Genomic DNA, 20039 nt, shown 5'->3' on the forward strand with positions numbered 1-20039 from the left:
AACCCGCCTCCATGCCAGTTTCAAAGGAGGCGGATACCCGATCCGCACTGGGACCCGCCTTCCCGAGGTGGAAAGGGGATTAGTGCCAATTAATTGCCTGTTAACCGGTAGTTAACAGGCAGTTTTTAGCCGAATCCCTATTTTTATCCCTGAAGTGTGGGCTTCCCGACGGCTCCAAACCACGCCAAGTTAGCGAGGCGGGCCGTCGGGCTGAAGGGCTTGGAGAGTTCGAGATGTCTGGTGTTCAGGTGAGTGATGGGTGCATGAGTGCAGAGGTAAGTGTGTTTGGTGTGTGTAAAGTGTTTAAACAAGTTTTACTTACCTTTACTTACCTTTACAGCCTTCCTTCCTTCAGGTCTCGGGAGTCCCTCATCTCACCGGCACAGAAGGCAGAATGGCCGCGAGCTGTCAGAAGTTGCAGCATTCAGCTTTCTGTTCTGGAGAGATCTCTAAATCATCCTGAGAGGAAGGAATTAACCTGGAGTACAGATTGTCAGTGTTTGATAGCTTCAAACAGCTGTCAAATGCTGATATTTCATCTGTCAAAAGTTCTTGACAGATGAAATGTCAATCTGTGATGTCACCTGTTGCCGGGAGGCCCTTAATTGGCCTGCTGATCCCGCTGGGCGGGCTCAACAAGGTCAATCAAGTCAAAATCGAGTGGGTTGGCCACAACTCGATGGAGGCGGGACTACAACCCCGAAAGTTGTAGTCCCGCCTCCTACACGCCTCCAGTATCAAAATCCAGCCCATACTGTCTGGATTGCTAGTCCAGGAACATAACCACCACACTACAAGAAAAGGAACCAGCCACTCCCTCCCAGCCTGGCCTATACTGGGCTCGAGTCCGCACTATGCAGTTAATCCTCAATGCCCTCTGAAGTGACCTCGCAAAGCCACTCTGTTATTAAAAAATAAACTAGAAGGTGGCTCGCCACCACCTTCTCGGGGCAGCTTGGGATGGGAAGTAAATGCCGGCCTTGCCAGCGATGCCCGCATCCTGAAAACAAATAAAAACTTTTAGAAGTTGTGGCGACATTTCCTGAGGATTCAGATGAACATTTGGTGAAATTTTGAAAATATGAGCAGGAATTCTTGCGCAATGTTAGCACAGAATTCAAAATACATTATAGACACTCACATCTCACTGACGAGTGCTACAAGGTACGGCCAGTCCAGAGCTGGTTGTCCCACTATCAGGTTGGCTGGTTAGGGTCGATCTTGAATTTTGTGCAATAGTTAATGAATCGGTAGCCCGTTCTACATCTCTCCGTTGAATTCAATGAAAATAACAACGAGGAGAGACGTAAAATGGTTGCCCACTTGCCATCACCCAATTTCCTCTGTCGGCCAAAGTCACGATCTGCCCCATTGACTCTTAATACCCTCAAACCATCCAGAAATAGGCAATAAATACGGCCATCACATTTCACGAACCAAAAGTATCGTCAGCAAATAATTATTGCGTTAAATGATGGTGCATCATAAGAGCTTCAATAAATGTCTTTCATCTGCTACAGGCTCCTTCCATCTGATCCACCTGACGTTTGATGACTACGTCCTCTATCTCCTGGAGTCTCTCCACTGCCAGGAGAGGGCCAATGAGCTTATGAGAGCAATGAAAGGAGAGGGAAGCACAGGTAAAGAGTGAAAATTAATACTAGCTTTCATGGTCATCGCTCCACCATCAGCGGCCGTGCCTTCAGCTGCCTGGGCCCCGAGCTCTGCAATTCCTGCCCTAAACCTCTAAACCTCTCCGCTTCACTCTTCTCCTTTAAGATATATATTAATGACCTGGACTTGGGTACACAGGGCATCATTTCAAAGTTTGCAGATGACACGAAACTCGGAAATGCAGTAAACAATGAGGAGGATAGTAACAGAGTTCAGGAGGACAGAGACTGACTGGTGAAATGGGCAGACACATGGCAGATGGAATTTAACACAGACAAGTGTGAAGTGATTCATTTTGATAGCAAGAATGAGGAGAGGCAATATAAACAAAATGGTACAATTTTAAAGGGGGTGCAGGAACAAGGGGGGAAAAATTGGATGAGTAGCGCCACCTGTTAGCGTCTAAAGAGGCAGTCAGTGGCTGTAGCGCCACTGGCTGCGCCTCCCGCCATATTCAGCAGGGGCGCTAATGGTGGCGTTAGCCATTTGCGCTGCGCCGCCACCGATGACGTCATCGGTGTGCGCAGCGCCCCATTCGCGCCCTGTTCGCGATATTTGGTAGCGAACGCCACAGTTGCGCTGTTCGCTACCCACGCCCGGTTCACGGGGCCTTGCTGTGCCGGCAGCGGCGCAAGTTAAGGTGGAGGTGCGGGGCGGCCGCCTTTTTTGGCGGCCGCCTGCCAGCACCTCCGTCCCCGGCCTCCTGACCCCCCCCCCCCCCCCGCGGCATTGCCGACTGTTTCCCGAGAGCCCGGCACTTCTCCTTGGTGCCGGGCTCGTTTGCCGGCACTCACGAGCGGGGATCGCGCTGTTGCAGGCCCCTCCCCCTTAACAATGGGAGGAAGGCCTGCAGTACCGCAGCGTGCCGTGCCGCAGCGTGTGGATATTCAGTTTCAGCGCCCTAAGAGGGACGCGGAGCGCCTCGAGCCTCGCGTCGTCTCCCTCTAGGGACAATGGAACTGAATATCTGACGATCACTAAAGCCTCGAACGCTGCGCTAAATCCTGCGCTCAGGCGACTTTTGCGCCACTTTGGCGCCCCAACCCAATTTCTAGGCCAAGGGGACCTGGGTGTGAGTGTAAAAAAGCATATGGGATCCTTGGCTTTATTAACAGAGCCATCGAGTACATAAACAAGGAAGTTCTGCTGAACCTTTATAAATCACTGGTTAGGCCCCAGCTGGAGTATTGTGTCCAATTCTGGGCACCGAACTTTAGGAACGATGTCAAGGCCTTGGAGAGGGTGCAGAAAAGATTTACTAGAATGGTTCCAGGGATGAGGGACTTCAGTTATGTGGAGAGACTGGAGAAGCTGGGGTTGTTCTTTTTAGAGCAGAGAAGGTTAAAGGGAGATTAGATAAAGGTGTTCAAAATTATGAAGGTTTAGATGGAGTAAATAAGGAGAAACTGTTTCCAGTGGCAGGAGGGTCGGTAACCCGAGGACACAGATTGAAGGTAATTGGCAAAAGAACCAGAGGGGAGATGAGGAGAATTTCTTTACGCAGCGAGTTGTTGTGATCTGGAACGCGCTGCCTGAATGGTCAGTGGAAGCAGATTCAATAGTAACTTTCAAAAGGGAATTGGATAAATACTTGAAGGGAAAAAATTTGCAGGGCTATAGGGAAACAGCAGGGGGGAGTGGGACTAATTGGAGAACTCGTTCAAAGAGCCGGCACAGGCACGATGGGCCGAATGGCCTCCTTCTGTGCTGTACAATTCTATGATGCTCCTTAAAACCTACCTCTTTGACCAAGCTTTTGGTCACCTGTCCTAATATCTCCGTACGTGGCTCGGTGTCAAATTATGTCTGATAACACTCCAGTGAAGCACCTTGTGACGTTTTACTACGTTAAAGGCGCTGTATAAATGCAAGTTGTAGTTGTTAGTTCCCGTTACTCATCCTTTAGCTTGTAGTTTAGCACACTGCAGGGCTACTACGAATTTGTAGCAATGAAGTTAAACATAGCGAGAGGTTGATGTCAATCAGTAACCATCAGTACTGATCAACACTTTGCTTCTTTACATCAATGTGCAGCAGACAGAAGGGAAGATACGGCGCAGTCAGATCACAGCCCTCCAACGCAATCCCCGGCACCATTCTCTCCTGCTAAATCTGTCACTGCGGAAATTCAACCGACCTCACCCATCAGCAGCCAGTCACCCGAATACACTGGAGTAACGTCAACAGGTGAGCAGTGGAACTCTGCAGCCCCTGAACCTTACTCAGAGCAACAGAGAGTGCGTTAGTTAGGGATTAATGACAGCGGAAGTAATATGCACAGGTATCCCAGCTTAGTTATATATGTAGATAATAATCTTCCAACACATAATGTGGTGCCTCTGACCTCCCAAATTGAGGCAGATTGGAGATTGAGAGAAGAGTTGGGCAGTACGTTAGAGCAAGATTTTCTTTTTATGAGCATCGCTGGCAAGGCCAGCATTTATTTCCCTTGAGAAAGAGAGGCTCGCGCGGCCATTTCAGAGGGCACTTAAGAGTCAACCAACATTGCTGTGGGTCTGGAGTCACATGTAGGCCATTCTTCCTTCTTTAAAGGACATTAGAGAACCAAATGAGTTTTTACAATAATCCAATAGTTTCATGGTTACCATTACTAGCTTTTTATTCCAGATTTATTTAATTAATTGAATTTGAATTCCGCAGCTGCCAGGGTGGGATTTGAACTCACGTCTACCGGATCAGGCCTCTGGATTATTAGCCCAGTGACATCACCACTATGCTACCGTTCCCATAGTGATGTGCTAAGTGTGTTGGATCCTGCAGCTGCTGAACTGCAATCCTCAGCTGTGAGGGTAATGGGAAGAGCCAAGCAGAGCACTGCTCCCTCACCACAGGGGAGCGTGGTGTCACACAGTACGGAGCGGCTGGTTTATTGCAGCACTAGGAGGGGCCAGAGAGGGGTCACCTGGTGCAGGTGAGGTCACTCCCTGCGGGAGGGCTCACTCTCTGCGGGAGGGCTCACTCTCTGCGGGAGGGCTCACTCTCTGCGGGAGGGGTCACTCTCTGAGGGAGGGGTCACTCTCTGGGGTCACTCTCTACAAAGTCTCAATAAATCCTGTAAACTCTTGAAAGACATTTGCAGTTTTTTTCAGAATTGTACGCTGATTAAATGTGGCTAACGCTGCGACAGACTGAGAGATCTGGGCTTCCATGTACTCCGACTCTCGCTCACCGCCCCCTCCACTCACCCCTCCCTCTCGCCTCCCCCCCAGCTCGCCCCCTTCTCTCTGGCCCCCCTCCCGATTGCCTTCCCCGCCCGGACTCACCTGAGGCGCTAGGCCGGTGTCTCAGTGACCGGTGAGCTACCTCTGGGGCTGTGACTGGTGCCGGTAGATCACCGGTTCTGTCCTAATGAAGCCGGGGCACCAATTCCCCATGTCCTGCCGCGGGCTCATTCGCTACGCGCATCGTGCCCTGCACCGGGATCGCACCCCGATTCCCAGGCTCGTGGATGGGGCACAGTGCTTTGTGGACAGCATTCCCCATTGCTGATGTCACTGGACCAGAACAGCTTGACGTTCAAGGCCACAGATTTCGCAGGAAGTTGGATCGGTGATGCCCACCAAAAATCCCAGTCAGTAAAAGTGGGATTTTTCCGAATTCAGTCTCCATCAATCATTGCTGATGGTGTTACATGAGAGAGAGAGATGCTCAGAATGTCTGCTGCAACACTAGACCAGTGGTTGTAAGACATAAATCGAGGGGCGATTGAGAGACAGGAGCAAGCACGCAGGCACGTCCCATTGTAAAGCTTAAATAAACACTTACCACCTGGCCAGTGCCACAGCCTCGCGCGTACCTTGCGCGAGTGCGAGTTCGTGTCTACACTGCTCCTTGAAGAGTTTGCAGGAATCCCCTTTTGCCAAGAGTCCCAATACCTTTCGTTGTGGATTGCGGTAAACCGCCACACTTTGGTGGTTTGCACCGATTGAAGATGTTTGGAAGACTGAAAGGGCCACAGTCGCCTTTGTGCAGCACCCTGTTCCCAAACTGCTTGGAATTGACCAATTGCTCATCCACTCTGATGAGTGGGCTGGATGGTGAAATCAGGCTTTCAAACCCAATGATTGATTGGCAGCTCAGTCAGCAGGACAGTGTGAAAGACGGGATGAAGTCAGCTTTGTGGTCACAGATTTACTCCTCTCTTCACCAGCAGGTGACCCTGTGTTTAGCTTTAGAACACCTTTAAATTTAAGTGTGTGGAGAAGCTAATGGATAATAGCAGCTCTCTATCCATTAAATAGCTTCTGAGCAATGGTCTTGTTTGAAGTGCGGGGAATCAGTAAATGATTATAAACATATTTAGCATTTATAATACTACAATACTTGAAAAGAAAGCAAGTGAGCATTCACTGACGTGATCGACGGTTGACTCTCTGTCCTATTGGATGTCGGATTATCGTCTAATCCACGGAGAGGAGCCTTGAGCTTTGTATCAAACGTGGCGAGGCTGGAGAAGCTGGGCTTGTTCTCCCGAGAGCAGAGAAGGTTAAGGGGAGATTTAATAGAGGTGTTCAAAATCATGAAGGGTTTGCTAGAGTAATTCGGGATACACAGACGCAGCTATGTAGATCTGGGAGAGAGAGCAGATATATATGTTGTGAAAGGTGCTGTATAAATTTAAGTTCTTCCTATTGGAAAGAGTCCATGATGGAATAGTCGGATACTCTGGATGGAGTGGGATTGATGGGTTATTTGTTTGTCAAATATTCAACGTTGCAAGTAATTTGTGTCAAAGTGCATCACCTGATCACAAAACCATTCGGTCACCTGCGTGTGAGGCCATTACAACAAAAGTGTGCAAGCCTGCTGAGTGTATCCTCCCTCACCACAACAGAGGCTGGAAGCCTCGGATTTAACCTGCTGTGCTGGTTTTACCGTGGCCGCCCGGCTTCCTGGGCCTCGGGATTCCTGGCAGCTGTGGCAAAGCGAGGACAGCCTCAGGGAGCAATCCTTGTGGGCAAGAGTGCTTCCTCCCGGCCCCACAAGTTCCCCCACCATCAGTCCCTCGCCACCACCCCACCCCCCGCCAATACAAACCACCCTCCCCCCCCGGGATCGGACACCCCCAGCCCCCCGAGTCAGTAAATCTCCACAGCCTGTGGGGAAATCCAGGCTTCCGGGTTTCCCGTGCACAACCAGACCCCCCCCCCCCATTTCCAGCGGGTCTGCAGATTAAAAACTCCGGCCATTAACCCTGATCTTCATCCCTGTTTTCGGTGGGAGCGAGCAGTCACGAGCTTAAAACCAGATTTCAGAAATGACCGCCTTGTTCCTGCCATCATTCCACTCACTGCCATTTTGATTGGGGCCTTCAGGTGGGTGGCCAGGCAGGAGCCTCACTATACAATGGGGGTACTACAGTATCAACAGGATGGTGACACCATTTTCAAGGACCAATGGCACTGGCTATACAGCGGCCTAACCAATGGCTCTTAAAGAGACCACTGCCGGCCCTCCAGTAATTGGGCAGGTGGGCTCTTTATTCATCAATTTTTGTGGGGGGACAGTAATGGTCCTTCTGGCCCCCACAAAAATTGGCCTGCGTGAACCCTGACCCCCTACAGCCTCTCCCCGGGGATACATAGAAACATAGAAGATAGGAGCAGGAGTAGGCCATTCGGCCCCTCGAGCCTGCGCCGCCATTCAATGCGATCATGGCTGATCATCCAAATTCAGTACCCTGTCCCTGCTTTCTCCCCATATCCCTTGATCCCTTTAGCCTTAAGAAATATATCCAACTCCTTCTTGAATATATTTAATGAATTGACCTCTACTGTCTTCTGTGGTAGAGAATTCCACAGGTTCACCACTCTCTGGGTGAAGAAATTCCTCCTCATCTCTGTCCTAAATGGCTTACCCCTTATCCTTAGACTATGACCCCTGGTTCTGGACTCCCCGACCATCAGAAACACCCTTCCTGCATCTAGTCTGTCCAGTCCTGTTAGAATTTTATAAGTTTCAATGAGATCCCCTCTCATTCTTCTAAACTCCAGCGAGTATAAGCCCAATCGGCCCAATCTCTCCTCATACGTCATTCCTGCCATCCCAGGTATCAGTCTGGGATTCCTCCCCCCGCTCCACCGACAATCGGTGAACTGCTCCCAATGGGCGGCTCCCCCCCGAACATGGCAATGGGGCCGGTCTGTTCAAATGGTTGGGGTCTCCGGGCTCGGTCCACCCGCCCACTGCCCCGTGAAAGGGGATCACATCCGAATCGGCCCCAGCGTCCGTCTGATTTACCACATGGTATTTATTATTTTGGGGGTGAATTTCGGTGGGGGGTTTTCCCGCTTGTCTTGTGTAACTTCAGCAGAAGAGCTGCAGAAACCCTGGAAAAGCAGCATGGGCGGAACGTCTGCTCTCTCCCTGGGACTCAATGGCAGATAAAGTGAGAATCCTCCTTCCCCCGCAATTTCACCCCCATAGTGAGAGGAATGTGATTCCGATGCTTTTTTTAAATTCATTGATGGGATGTGGGCGTCGCTGGCTAGGCCTGCATTTAGTGCCCATCCCTAATTGCCCTTGAGAAGATGGTGGTGAGCCGCCGCCTTGAACCGCTGCAGTCCATATGGTGTAGGTACACCCACAATGCTGTTAGGAAGGGAATTCCAGGATTTTGGCCCAGCGACAGTGAAGGATTGGCGATACAGGTCCAAGTCAGGATGGTGTGTGGCTTGGAGGGGAACTTGTAGGTGGTGATGTTCTCATGCGTCTGCTGCCCTTGTCCTTCTAAGTGGTAGAGGTCGCGGGTTTGGAAGGTGCTGTTGAAGGAGCTTTGGCGAGTTGCTGCAGTGCATCTTGTAGATGGTACACACTGCAGCTACAGTGTGCCGGTGGTGGAGGGAGTGAATGTTTAAGGTGGTGAATGGGGTGCTAATCAAGCGGGCTGCTTTATCCTGAATGGTGTCGAGCTTCTTGAGTGTTGTTGGAGCTGCACTCATCCAGGCAAGTGGAGAGTATTCCATCACACTCCTGACTTGTGCCTTGTAGATGGTGGAAAGGCTTTGGGGAGTCAGGAGGTGAGACACTCGCTGCAGAATTCCCAGCCTCTGGCCTGCTCTTGTAGCCACAGTACTTATATGGCTGGTCCAGTTCAGTTTCTGATCAATGGTAACCCCCAGGATGTTGATAGTGGGGGATTCAGCGATGGTAATGCCATTGAATGTCAAGGGGAGATGGTTAGAGTCTCGCTTGTTGGAGATGGTCATTGCCTGGCACTTGTGTGGTGCGAATGTTACTTGCCACTTGTCAGCCCAAGTCTGAATGTTGTCCAGGTCTTGCTGCATATGGACACGGACTGCGTCAGTATCTGACGAGTCTCGAATGGTGCTGAACAGTGTGCAATCATCAGCGAACATCCCCACTTCTGACCTTATGATGGAGGGAAGGTCATTGATAAAACAGCTGAAGATGGTTGGGCTTAGGACACTGCCCTGAGGAACTCCTGCAGTGATGTCATGTGATTGAGATGAATGACCTCCAAAACCACAGCCAACTTCCTTTGTGTTAGGTATGATTCCAACCAATGGAGAGTTTTCCCCTTGATTCCCATTGACTTCAGTTTTGCTAGGGCGCCTTGATGCCACACTCGATCAAATGCTGCCTTGATGTCAAGGGCAGTCACTCTCACCTCACCTCTTGAGTTCAGCTCTTTTGTCCATGTTTGGACCAAGACTGTAATGAGGTCAGGAGCCGAGTGGCCCTGGCGGAACCCAAACTGGGCGTCAGTTAGCAGGTTATTGCTGAGTAAGTGCCGCTTGATAGCACTGTCGACGACACCTTCCATCACTTTGCTGATGATTGAGAGTAGACTGATGGACAGTAATTGGCCGGGTCGGATTTGTCCTGCTTTTGTTGACAGGACATACTGAGGGGAGGCGGTGGTGTAGTGGTTATGTCACTAGACTAGTAAGCCAGAGGCTCAGTCAAATGCTCTGAGGATATGGGTTCAAATCCCACCACGGCAGCTGGTGGAATTTAAATTCAATTCAATTTAATTCTGGAATTAAATGTTAGTCTTAGTAATGGCGACCATGATACCATTGTCGATTGTTGCAAAAACCCATCTGGTTCACTAATGTCCTTTAGGGAAGGAAATCTGCCATCCTTACCTGGTCTGGCCTACATGTGACTCCAGACCCACAGCAATGTGGTTGACTCTAAATGGCCTAGCAAGCCACTCAGTTGTAAACAACCGCTACGAAAAACAATAAGAATAAAACCGGACGGACCACCCGGCATCGACCTCGACCTCGGCACCGGAAACGACAACGGCAAACCCAGCCCTGTCGACCCTGCAAAGTCCTCCTTACCAACATCTGGGGGCTTGTCCCAAAATTGGGAGGGCTGTCCCACAGACTAGTCAAGCAACAGCCTGACATAGTCATAATTACCGAATCATTCTGAAGGGGGAGGGGGATCAGCCAGTTGTCGTGGTACATGTAGGTACCAACAATGTAGGTAAAAAGAGGGAGGAGGTCCTACAAGCTGAATTTAGGGAGTTAGGAGCTAAATTGAAAAGTAGGACCTCAAAGGTAGTAATCTCTGGATTGCTACCAGTGCCACGAGCTAATAAGTTTAGAGAGAGTAAGATAGATAAGCTAAATACGTGGCTTGAGCAGTGGTGCAAGGGAGAGGGATTTAAATTCTTGAGGCATTGGAACCAGTTCTTGGGGAGGAGTGACCTGTACCAAGGGGACGGTCTACACCTGAACTGTGAGGGAGCCGATGTCCTCGGGGTAATATTTTCTAGGGCGGTTCGGGAGAATTTAAACTAATTTGGCAGGGGGATGGGAACCTAGGTAGTGGAAAAGAGGGAAGTCATATGAAGTTAGAAATAGATGGTAGAAAGGTGAGAAGCAATAAGCAAAGGAGAGAAACACAAAGGGCCAAACTAATTCATAATGAGAGTGTGAAAAAAGCAAGCCTGAAGGCTTTGTATCTTAATGCTAGAAGCATTAGGAACAAGGTGGATGAATTAGTTGTGGAAATAGAGGTAAACAAGTATGATTTGATTGGGATTACAGAAACGTGGCTGCAGGGTGGGCAAGGCTGGGAACTTAACATCCAGGGATATACAATATTTAGGAAGGATCGGCAAAAAGGTAGGGGAGGTGGGGTAGCATTGCTGGTAAAGGAGGGGATTAATGCAATGGAAAGGAAGGATATTAACTCGGATGAAACGGAATCTGTATGGGTAGAAATGAGAAATAGCAAGGGGAGGAAAACGTTAGTGGGTGTGATATATAGGCCTCCAAATAGTAATATGGAGGTGAGGGAAGGCATAAAAAGGGAAATTAGAGAAGCGTGCGATAAGAGCACAGCTGTCATCATGGGTGACTTTAATTTACATATTGATTGGACTACCCAAATTAGTAAAAATTCTGAGGAGGAGGAATTCCTGGAATGTTTTCGGGACGGTTATCTGGACCAATATGTCGAGGAGCCGACTCGAGATCAGGCCATTTTAGACTGGGTATTGTGCAATGAGAAGGGACTTATCAGCAATCTTCTTGTACGAGGCCCCTTGGGTCAGAGCGATCATAATATGATCGAGCTCTCAGTCGAGATGGAGAGTGAGGAAATTGAATCAGAGACTAAGGTCCAGAACTTAAATAAAGGGAATTACGAGGGTATGCGACGGGAATTGGGTAAGATTGATTGGGTGGTGTTTCTGGGGGGATTGACAGTGGATAGACAATGGCAAGCATTCAAAGATAGAATGGAAGAATTCCAGAACATGTTTATACCGGTTTGGCATAAAAATAAACCTAAAAAGGTGACTCAACCGTGGATAACGAGGGAAATTAGGGACAGCATAAAATAAAAAAAAAGGGCATATCAACTGGCAAAAAAAAGCACCAGACCGGAAGATTGGGGGCAGTACAGGATACAGCAAAAGAGGACAAAGGGATTAATCAGGAAGGGGAAAATAGAATACGAAAGTAAACTTGCAGCAAACATAAAGACAGACTGCAAAAGCTTTTATCGGTATATCAGGAGGAAAAGACTGGTAAAATCCCAAGTCGGTCCCTTGCAGTCCGATTCGGGAGAATATATAATGGAGAATAAGGAAATGGCTGACCAATTAAACTCATACTTTGGTTCTGTATTCACAAAGGAGGACACAAATAACCTCCCAGGAATATCGACAAACATAGGGACTAATGAGAGGGAGGAGCTGACAGAAATTAGTATCTCTAGGGATATGGTGTTGGGTAAGTTGAGGGGACTGAAGGCCGACAAATCCCCGGGGCCTGATAAACTACATCCTAGGGTACTTAAGGAGGTGGCCCTGGAGATAGCAGATGCTCTAAGGATCATCTTCCGGAACTCCATTGACTCGGGAACAGTACCCGTGGATTGGAGGGTAGCTAATGTTACCCCAATATTTAAAAAGGGGGGTAGAGAGAAAGCAGGGAATTATAGACCAGTAAGCCTTACATCGGTTGTGGGCAAAATGCTAGAGTCCATTATTAAGGATAAAATAGCGGAGCACTTGACAAATGGGGAAAGGATCGGACAGAGTCAACATGGATTTACAAAGGGTAAATCGTGTTTGACTAATCTGCTGGAATTTTTTGAGGAAGTAACTGGTAAAATAGATGGGGGAGAGCCAGTGGATGTGGTGTACCTTGACTTCCAGAAAGCCTTCGATAAGGTTCCACACAAAAGATTATCATGCAAAATTAAGACTCATGGGATTGGGGGCAAAGTATTAACGTGGATAGAGAACTGGCTGGCGGATAGAAAACAGAGAGTTGGAATAAACGGCTCGTTTTCGGAGTGGCAGGCAGTGACCAGCGGGGTGCCGCAAGGATCTGTCCTGGGACCCCAGCTGTTCACAATATATATAAATGATCTGGATCAGGGAATTGGATGCAATATTTCCAAATTCGCTGACGACACTAAACTAGGAGGAGGGGTGGGCTCTGATGAGGATGTCAGGAGGCTACAGTGCGATTTGGACAGGTTGGGGGAATGGGCGGATACGTGGCAGATGCACTATAATGTGGATAAATGCGAGGTTATCCACTTTGGGGGTAAAAACAGGAGGGTGGATTATTATCTAAATGGCAATAGATTGGGAGATGGGGAAGTGCAGAGGGACCTGGGTGTTCTTGTGCACCAGTCACTGAAGGAGAGCATGCAGGTGCAACAGGCGATTAAGAAGGCAAATGGTATGTTGGCCTTCATATCAAGGGGGTTCGAGTATAGGAATAGGGATACCTTACTACAGCTGTACAAGGTGCTGGTGAGACCGCATCTGGAGTATTGTGTACAGTTTTGGTCGCCCCATCTGCGGAAGGATGTTCTTGCCATGGAAAGAGTGCAGCGGCGATTCACCAGGCTGATACCTGGAATGGCAGGAATGACCTACGAGGAGAGATTGAATAGTTTGGGCTTGTACTCACTGGAGTTTAGAAGATTGAGAGGGGATCTCATCGAAACATATAAAATTATGGCAGGCCTGGACAGGCTGAATTCAGAGAGAATGTTTCCAATGGCCGGGGAGCACAGAACCAGGGGCCACAGTCTAAAAATAGCGGGCAAATCATTTAAAACAGAGATGAGGAAGAATTTCTTCACTCAAAGAGTGGTGAGCCTGTGGAATTCCCTGCCGCAGAGGGCTGTGAAGGCTAATTCAATAAATATTTTCAAGAGAGAATTGGATATATTTCTGAAGGCTAAGGGGATTAAGGGTTACGGAGAAAAGGCGGGGACGGGGTACTGAACTGGTAAGATCAGCTATGATCTCAGACGAAGATCAGCCATGATCTCATTGAATGGCGGAGCAGGCTCGAAGGGCCGAATGGCCTACTCCTGTTCCTATCTCTATGTTTCTATACCTTACAGCCAATGTCCCAGACATCACCATCCCTGGGTATGTCCTGTCCCACCGGCAGGACAGACCCACCAGAGGTGGTGGCACCGTGGTATACAGTCGGGCGGGAGTAGCCCTGGGAGTCCTCAACATTGACTCAGGACCCTATGAGGTCTCATGGCATCAAGTCAAACATGGGCAAGGAAACCTCCTGCTAATTACCACCTACCGCCCTCCCTCAGCTGATGAATCAGTACTCCTTCATGTTGAACACCAATTGGAAGAAGCACTGAGAGTAGCAAGGGCACAAAATGTCCTCTGGGTGGGGGACTTCAATGTCCATCACCAAGAGTGTCTCGGTAGCACCACAACTGACCGAGCTGGCCGAGTCCTAAAGGACATAGCTGCCAGACTGGGTCTGCGACAGGTGGTGAGGGAACCAACAAGAGGGAAAAACCTACTTGATCTCGTCCTCACCAATCTACCTGTTGCAGATGCATCTGTCCATGACAGCATTGATGGAAGTGACCACCGCACAGTCCTTGTGGAGACGAAGTCCCGTCTTCATGTTGAGGATACCCTCCACCGTGTTGTGTGGCACTACCACTGTGCTAAATGGGACAGATTTCGAACAGATCTGGCAACTCAAAACTGGGCATCCATGAGGCGCTGTGGGCCATCAGCAGCAGCAGAATTATATTCAACCACAATCTGTAACCTCATGGCCCGGCATATCCCTCACTCTACCATTACCATCAAGCTGGGAGATCAACCCTGGTTTAACGAAGAGTGCAGGAGAGCATGCCGGGAACAGCACCAGGCATACCGAAAAATGAGGTGTCAACCTGGTGAGGCTACAACACAGGACTACTTGCATGCCAAACAACGGAAGCAACATGCGATAGACAGAGCTAAGCGATCTCGCAACCATCGGATCAAATCAAAACTCTGCAGTCCTGCCACATCCAGTCGTGAGTGGTGGTGGACAATTAAACAGTTAACAGGAGGAGGAGGCTCCAAAAATATCCCCATCCTCAATGATGGTGGAGCGCAGCACGTGAGTGCAAAAGACAAGGCTGAAGCATTTACAACTATCTTCAGCCAGAAGTGCCGAGTGGATGATCCATCTCGGCCTCCTCCTGAGGTCCCCAGCATCACAGATGCCAGTCTTCAGCCCATTCAATTCACTCCACGTGATGTCAAGAAACGGCTGAAGACACTGGATACTGCAAAGGCTATGGGCCCTGACAACATTCTGGCAATAGTACTGAATACTTGTGCTCCAGAACTAGCTGCGCCCCTAGCCAAGCTGTTCCAGTACAGCTACAACGCTGGCATCTACCCGGCAATGTGGCAAATTGCCCAAGTATGTCCTGTCTACAAAAAGCAGGACAAATCCGTAAGAGGTGATGTGGTTGCGGTTTGTAGGATTCTAATGGGACTGGATAATGTCCACCATGACAGGCTGTCTCACCTTGTCCAGCAGGTGAGAGGAGGTGATCTTGGGGACACAATGAGTCTGTGTCACACAAGCCTCATTGAAATAACGTACATCTGTTAAAATTAGGGCCCGTGTGGAATTTCACCACCTTGGGTGAAGCTCCGCCCACAGAGTGCCATCTTGTCCAGATATAACTGGGAGTTCCAGGGCCTGGCCTGCTCCAGTACACCTCTATTTTATTTGTTCTTGGACATTTCAACAACATTTATTGCCTAACACTGGTTTGGCCTTAATTAACAACAGAAAAACAGGGTCCTGACGAAAGGTCTTCGACCTGAAACGTTGACTCTATTTCTCTCTCCACGGATGTTGCCTGGCCTGCTGAGTTTTTCCAGCATTTTCTGTTATTTCGGATTTGCAGCATCTGCAGTATTTTACTATCCTACTGGTTAGGCCTCAGCTGGAGTATTGTGGCCTTGAGCACCGCACTTTAGGAAGGATGTCAAGGCCTTGGAGAGGAGATTTAACAGAATAGTACCAGGGATGAGGGACTTCAGTTATCTGAAGAGACTGGAGAAGCTGGGATTGTTCTCCTTAGAGCAGAGAAGGTTAAGAGGAGATTTAATGGAGGTGTTCAAAATCATGAATGGTTTTGGTAGGAATTGGATAAATAACTGAAGGAGAAAATATTGCAAGGACATGGGGAACGAGTGGGACTAACTGGATTGCTCTTCGAAAGAGCCGGCACAGACTCGATGGGCCGAATGGCCTCCTACTGTGCTGTACTGTTCTGTGATTTTATGATAGAGTAAATAAGGAGAAACTGTTTCCACTGGCAGGAGGGTCATTAACCAGAGGACACAGATTTAACATAATTGGCAAATGAACCAGAGGCGAGATGAGGAAACACTTTTTCACACAGCGAGTTGCTGTGATCTGGACCGCGCTGCCTGAAAGGGCGGTGGAAACAGATTCAGTAGTAACTTTCAAAAGGGAATTGGAGAAATACTTGAAGGGAAAACATTTACAGGGCTGTGGGGAAAGAGCAGGAGAGTGGGACTAATTGGCACAGGTATGATGGGTCAAAGGAAGTGGGTTTAATTGGATAGCTCTACCTTCCTCTGCTTCAAACATTTATCCAATTTCCCCCCAATGATGCGATGGTCTCTGGCTCAAACCCTCCCTGTGGCAGAGCATTCCGTGCCCCAAAAACCCTCTGTGTAAAGAATGTCCTCTTAACCTTTCTGCTCATTCTCTTAGTGATAATTTAAATTGATAAACCCCTCGCCACTGACTCCGCAACTAGAGGAAATAGTCTCTCTATCCATCATATCAAAACTCTTCATAAATTTGAAAACCTCTATTAAATCTCGTCTTAACCTTTACTGCCCCAGGGGGAACAGTCCCAGTATCTCCAGTCTCTCCTCATTAACTATTGTTCCCCATCCTGGTGAATCTACACCGTCCACTCTCCGTGGATTTAATGTCCCTTTGGCACCCAGAACTGTGCACAGTCTCTAACTGTAGCCTAATCAATGTTTTGTATCAATTAATCAGTATTTCTTCACTCTTATACTCCATGGCCCTATTTACAAAATCCAAATTCTGTTGCCCTTTTTATGGCTTTATCACCCTGCACTTGCACTTCCAGAGAATTCTGTATTTGAACACCTGTTTAATCACACGCCTCACTGTCTCTCCATTGATTCTACACTCCCATTCCTTTTTGTCCCTCCCAAAATGTATCACTTTGCAATTATCCACATTAATTTGCATCTGCCACCTGCCTGCCCCATTTCACTAACCTGTCTGTCTTCCTTAAATCTCTACACTCCTCCTTTGCCAAACCTCTCAATTTTGTGTCTTCAGCTCATTTTGAGATTGTGTTCTCTATATCCTAGTCCAAATCATAGAATCACACAGCACAGAAGGAGACCATTCGGCCCATCGTGCCTGTGCCGGCTCTCTGAAAGAGCTCTCCAATTAGTCCCACTCCCCCTGCTCTTTCTCCATAGCCCTGTAAACTTTTCCTTTTCAAGTATTTATCCATTCTCTTTTGCAGTGTCAGCTGTGGTTCAGTGGGCAGCACTCTTATCTCTGAATCAGAAGGTTGTGGGTTCAAGTCCCACTCCAGAGACTTGAGCACAAAAATCCAGGCTGACACTCCCAGGTGGGTGTAAAAGATCCCATGGTGCTATTTCAAAGAAGAGCAGGGCAGTTCTCCCTGGTGTCCTGGCCAATACTTTCTCTCAATCAACATCTGGTCATCATCACATTGTTGTTTGTGGGAGCTTGCTGTGCGCAAATTGGCTGCTGTGTTTCCTACATTACAACAGTGACCACACTTCAGAAAGTACTTCATTGACTGTAAAGCGCTTTGGGACGTCCTGAGTTTGTGAAAGGCGCTGTAGAAATGGGAATCTTTCTTTTGAAAGTCACTATTGAATCTGCATCCACTGCCCTTTCAGGCAGTGCACGATGAGGGTGAGTGCACGGAGGGAGGTGATAAGATGCTATATAAATGAAAATCTTCCCTTTAATTCTAATACACAGTCTTATTCTTCATCCAGAGGTTTTCCTGTTAACAAGAATACAGTCTAGACCATAAAAATAATATTCCCTGCATTACTATCCTGTATTAAAATATATTGCTGTAAAATTGCTCCAAGTTACTTATTTTCCCATATCAATAATTTGCTGCTGTGAAAATTCTATGGCCTAGAAATTCATTTCAGGCGGTGGTGCTAAACGGGCGGAATCGGACCGGCCGGCCGTTATACGCAGCGCCTGATATTCAGTTCAATTGCAGTCAATAACGGGTGGCCAATCCGATACCCCCGCTTGCCGTCACCGCCCAAGAGGAATTCCTCGGCCTAAATGTCACTAGCAAAGATATTTTTAAAATGTTCTTTCAAGACTATTCTTTTAATATGCCTAGAACAATTGTGTGCCAAATTAGATGACCTGTTCTACTTGGGATTATGACTAATATAAGCCAATGTATAATTGCTCAGCATGTTGGACCCAGGCATTTATGGATCTTTGATTTGCCAGCAGCTGTCCAATCCTACACATGGTCACTGACGTATACGGTTACCACCGGCTCCGCCCCTCCCGACAGTCCCCAACAGCTGCCCTGCATGAGAAGCAATCACGTGCCCACTGCGTCCTCGACTCACAGAATGCCAGTCTACCCACACCGGGAGGAGCACGGGTACGTCTTATATCACTGCTTTTACTCTAATTACTTCTTCAATTTAGCTTCTGATGTTGATTGATTTCCTCAACATAGTGCAGCGGAATTGTAACTTGACATGAAATTGTGACCTAAAGTAACGTGTAATATCATCCAGTATCACAGCATCCGTCCTCTACTGGAACACCTGTGTACCTCCCTCTACTGGAACACCTGTGTACCTCTCTCTACTGGATCACCTGTGTACCTCCCTCTACTGGAACACCTGTGTAGCTCCCTCTCCTGGAACACCTGTGTACCTCCCTCTACTGGTACACCTGTGTACCTCTCTCTACTGGAACACCTGTGTACCTCCCTCTATTGGAACGCCTGTGTACCTCTCTACTGGGACACCTGTGTACCTCTCTCTACTGGAACACCTGTGTACCTCCCTCTACTGGAACACCTGTGTACCTCTCTCTACTGGGACACCTATGTAACTCCCTCTACTGGGACACCTGTGTACCTCTCTCTACTGGAACACCTGCATACCTCTCTCTACTGGGACACCTGTGTACCTCCCTCTACTGGGACACCTGTGTACCTCCCCCTACTGGAACACCTGTGTACCTCTCTCTACTGGGACACCTGTGTACTTCTCTCTACTGGTACACCTGTGTAGTTCTCTACTGGGACACCTGTGTACCTCTCTCTACTGGAACACCCATGTACCTCTCTACTGGGACACCTGTGTACCTCTCTCTACTGGGACACCTGTGTACCTCTCTCTACTGGGACACCTGTGTACCTCCCCCTACTGGAACACCTGTGTACCTCCCTCTACTGGAACACCTGTGTACCTCTCTCTACTGGAACACCTGTGTACCTCTCTCTACTGGAACACCTGTGTACCTCCCTCTACTGGTACACCTGTGGAGTTCTCTACTGGGACACCTGTGTAACTCTCTCTACTGGAACACCGGTGTAGTTCTCCACTGGGACACCTGTGTAACTCTCTCTACTGGAAAACCGGTGTACCTCTCTCTACTGGTACACCTGTGTACCTCTCTACTGGAACACCTGTGTACTTCGCTCTACTGGAACACCTGTGTACCTCTCTCTACTGGAACACCTGTGTACCTCACTACTGGAACACCTGTGTACCTCTCTACTGGGACACCTGTGTACCTCTCTCTACTGGTACCCCTGTGTCCCGCCCTCTACTGGAACACCTGTGTACCTCTCTTCTGGTACACCTGTGTCCCGCCCTCTACTGGAACACCTGTGTACCTCTCTCTACTGGAACACCTGTGTACCTCCCTCTACTGGAACAGCTGTGTACCTCCCTCTACTGGTACACCTGTGTACCTCTCTACTGGGACACCTGTATACCTCTCTACTGGAACACCTCTGTACCTCTCTACTGGAACACCTGTGTACCTCTCTCTACTGGGACACCTGTGTACCTCTCTCTACTTGGACACCTGTGTACCTCTCTCTACTGGAAAATTGGAGGGGGTGTTGCAATATTAATCAAGGAGTCAATTACTGCAGTAAGGAGGAATGATATCTTATGGGTAGAACTTAAAAACAATAAGGTGGCAAGCACTTTTCTGGGAGTGTACTATAGGCCCCCAAACAGTCTGGGAGAGATAGAAGAACAGATATGTAGGCAAATCTCAGAGAAGTGTAGCAATAATAGGGTAATAATAGTAGGGGATTTCAACTTCCCCAATATTAACTGGGATAGTCAGAGTGTGAAAGGCTTAGAGGGTGCAGAATTCTTAAAGTGCATCCAGGAGAGCTTTTTGAGCCAGCATGTAGAAAGTCCTACAAGAGCGGGGGCGGTACTGGACCTAATTCTAGGGAATGTAGCCGGGCAAGTGGTAGAAATGTCAGTAGGA

At 48.5% G+C, this 20039-nt stretch overlaps 1 protein-coding gene across 4 annotated transcripts in view; it reads left to right on the top strand.

Moving 5' to 3' along the window:
• The window catches only part of rfx4 (regulatory factor X, 4), a 149805-nt gene that overhangs the window by 67977 nt on the left and 61789 nt on the right, over nucleotides 1–20039 (top strand). Inside the window, exons 14-16 of one of the 4 annotated variants that reach the window (XM_086009695.1) lie at nucleotides 1521–1640; nucleotides 3709–3861; nucleotides 18015–18174. In XM_086009695.1, the coding sequence (XP_085865821.1) occupies nucleotides 1521–1640; nucleotides 3709–3861; nucleotides 18015–18174 (433 nt within the window). The remainder of the gene's footprint in view (nucleotides 1–1520; nucleotides 1641–3708; nucleotides 3862–18014; nucleotides 18175–20039) is intronic. The other 3 variants (XM_086009696.1, XM_086009697.1, XM_086009698.1) reach the window with 3 other exon arrangements.

Source organism: Somniosus microcephalus, chromosome 16, assembly GCF_052327205.1.
Source record: "Somniosus microcephalus isolate GS21.2 chromosome 16, FLI_Smic_1.0, whole genome shotgun sequence".
In the NCBI taxonomy this organism is placed as follows: Eukaryota; Metazoa; Chordata; class Chondrichthyes; order Squaliformes; family Somniosidae; genus Somniosus; species Somniosus microcephalus.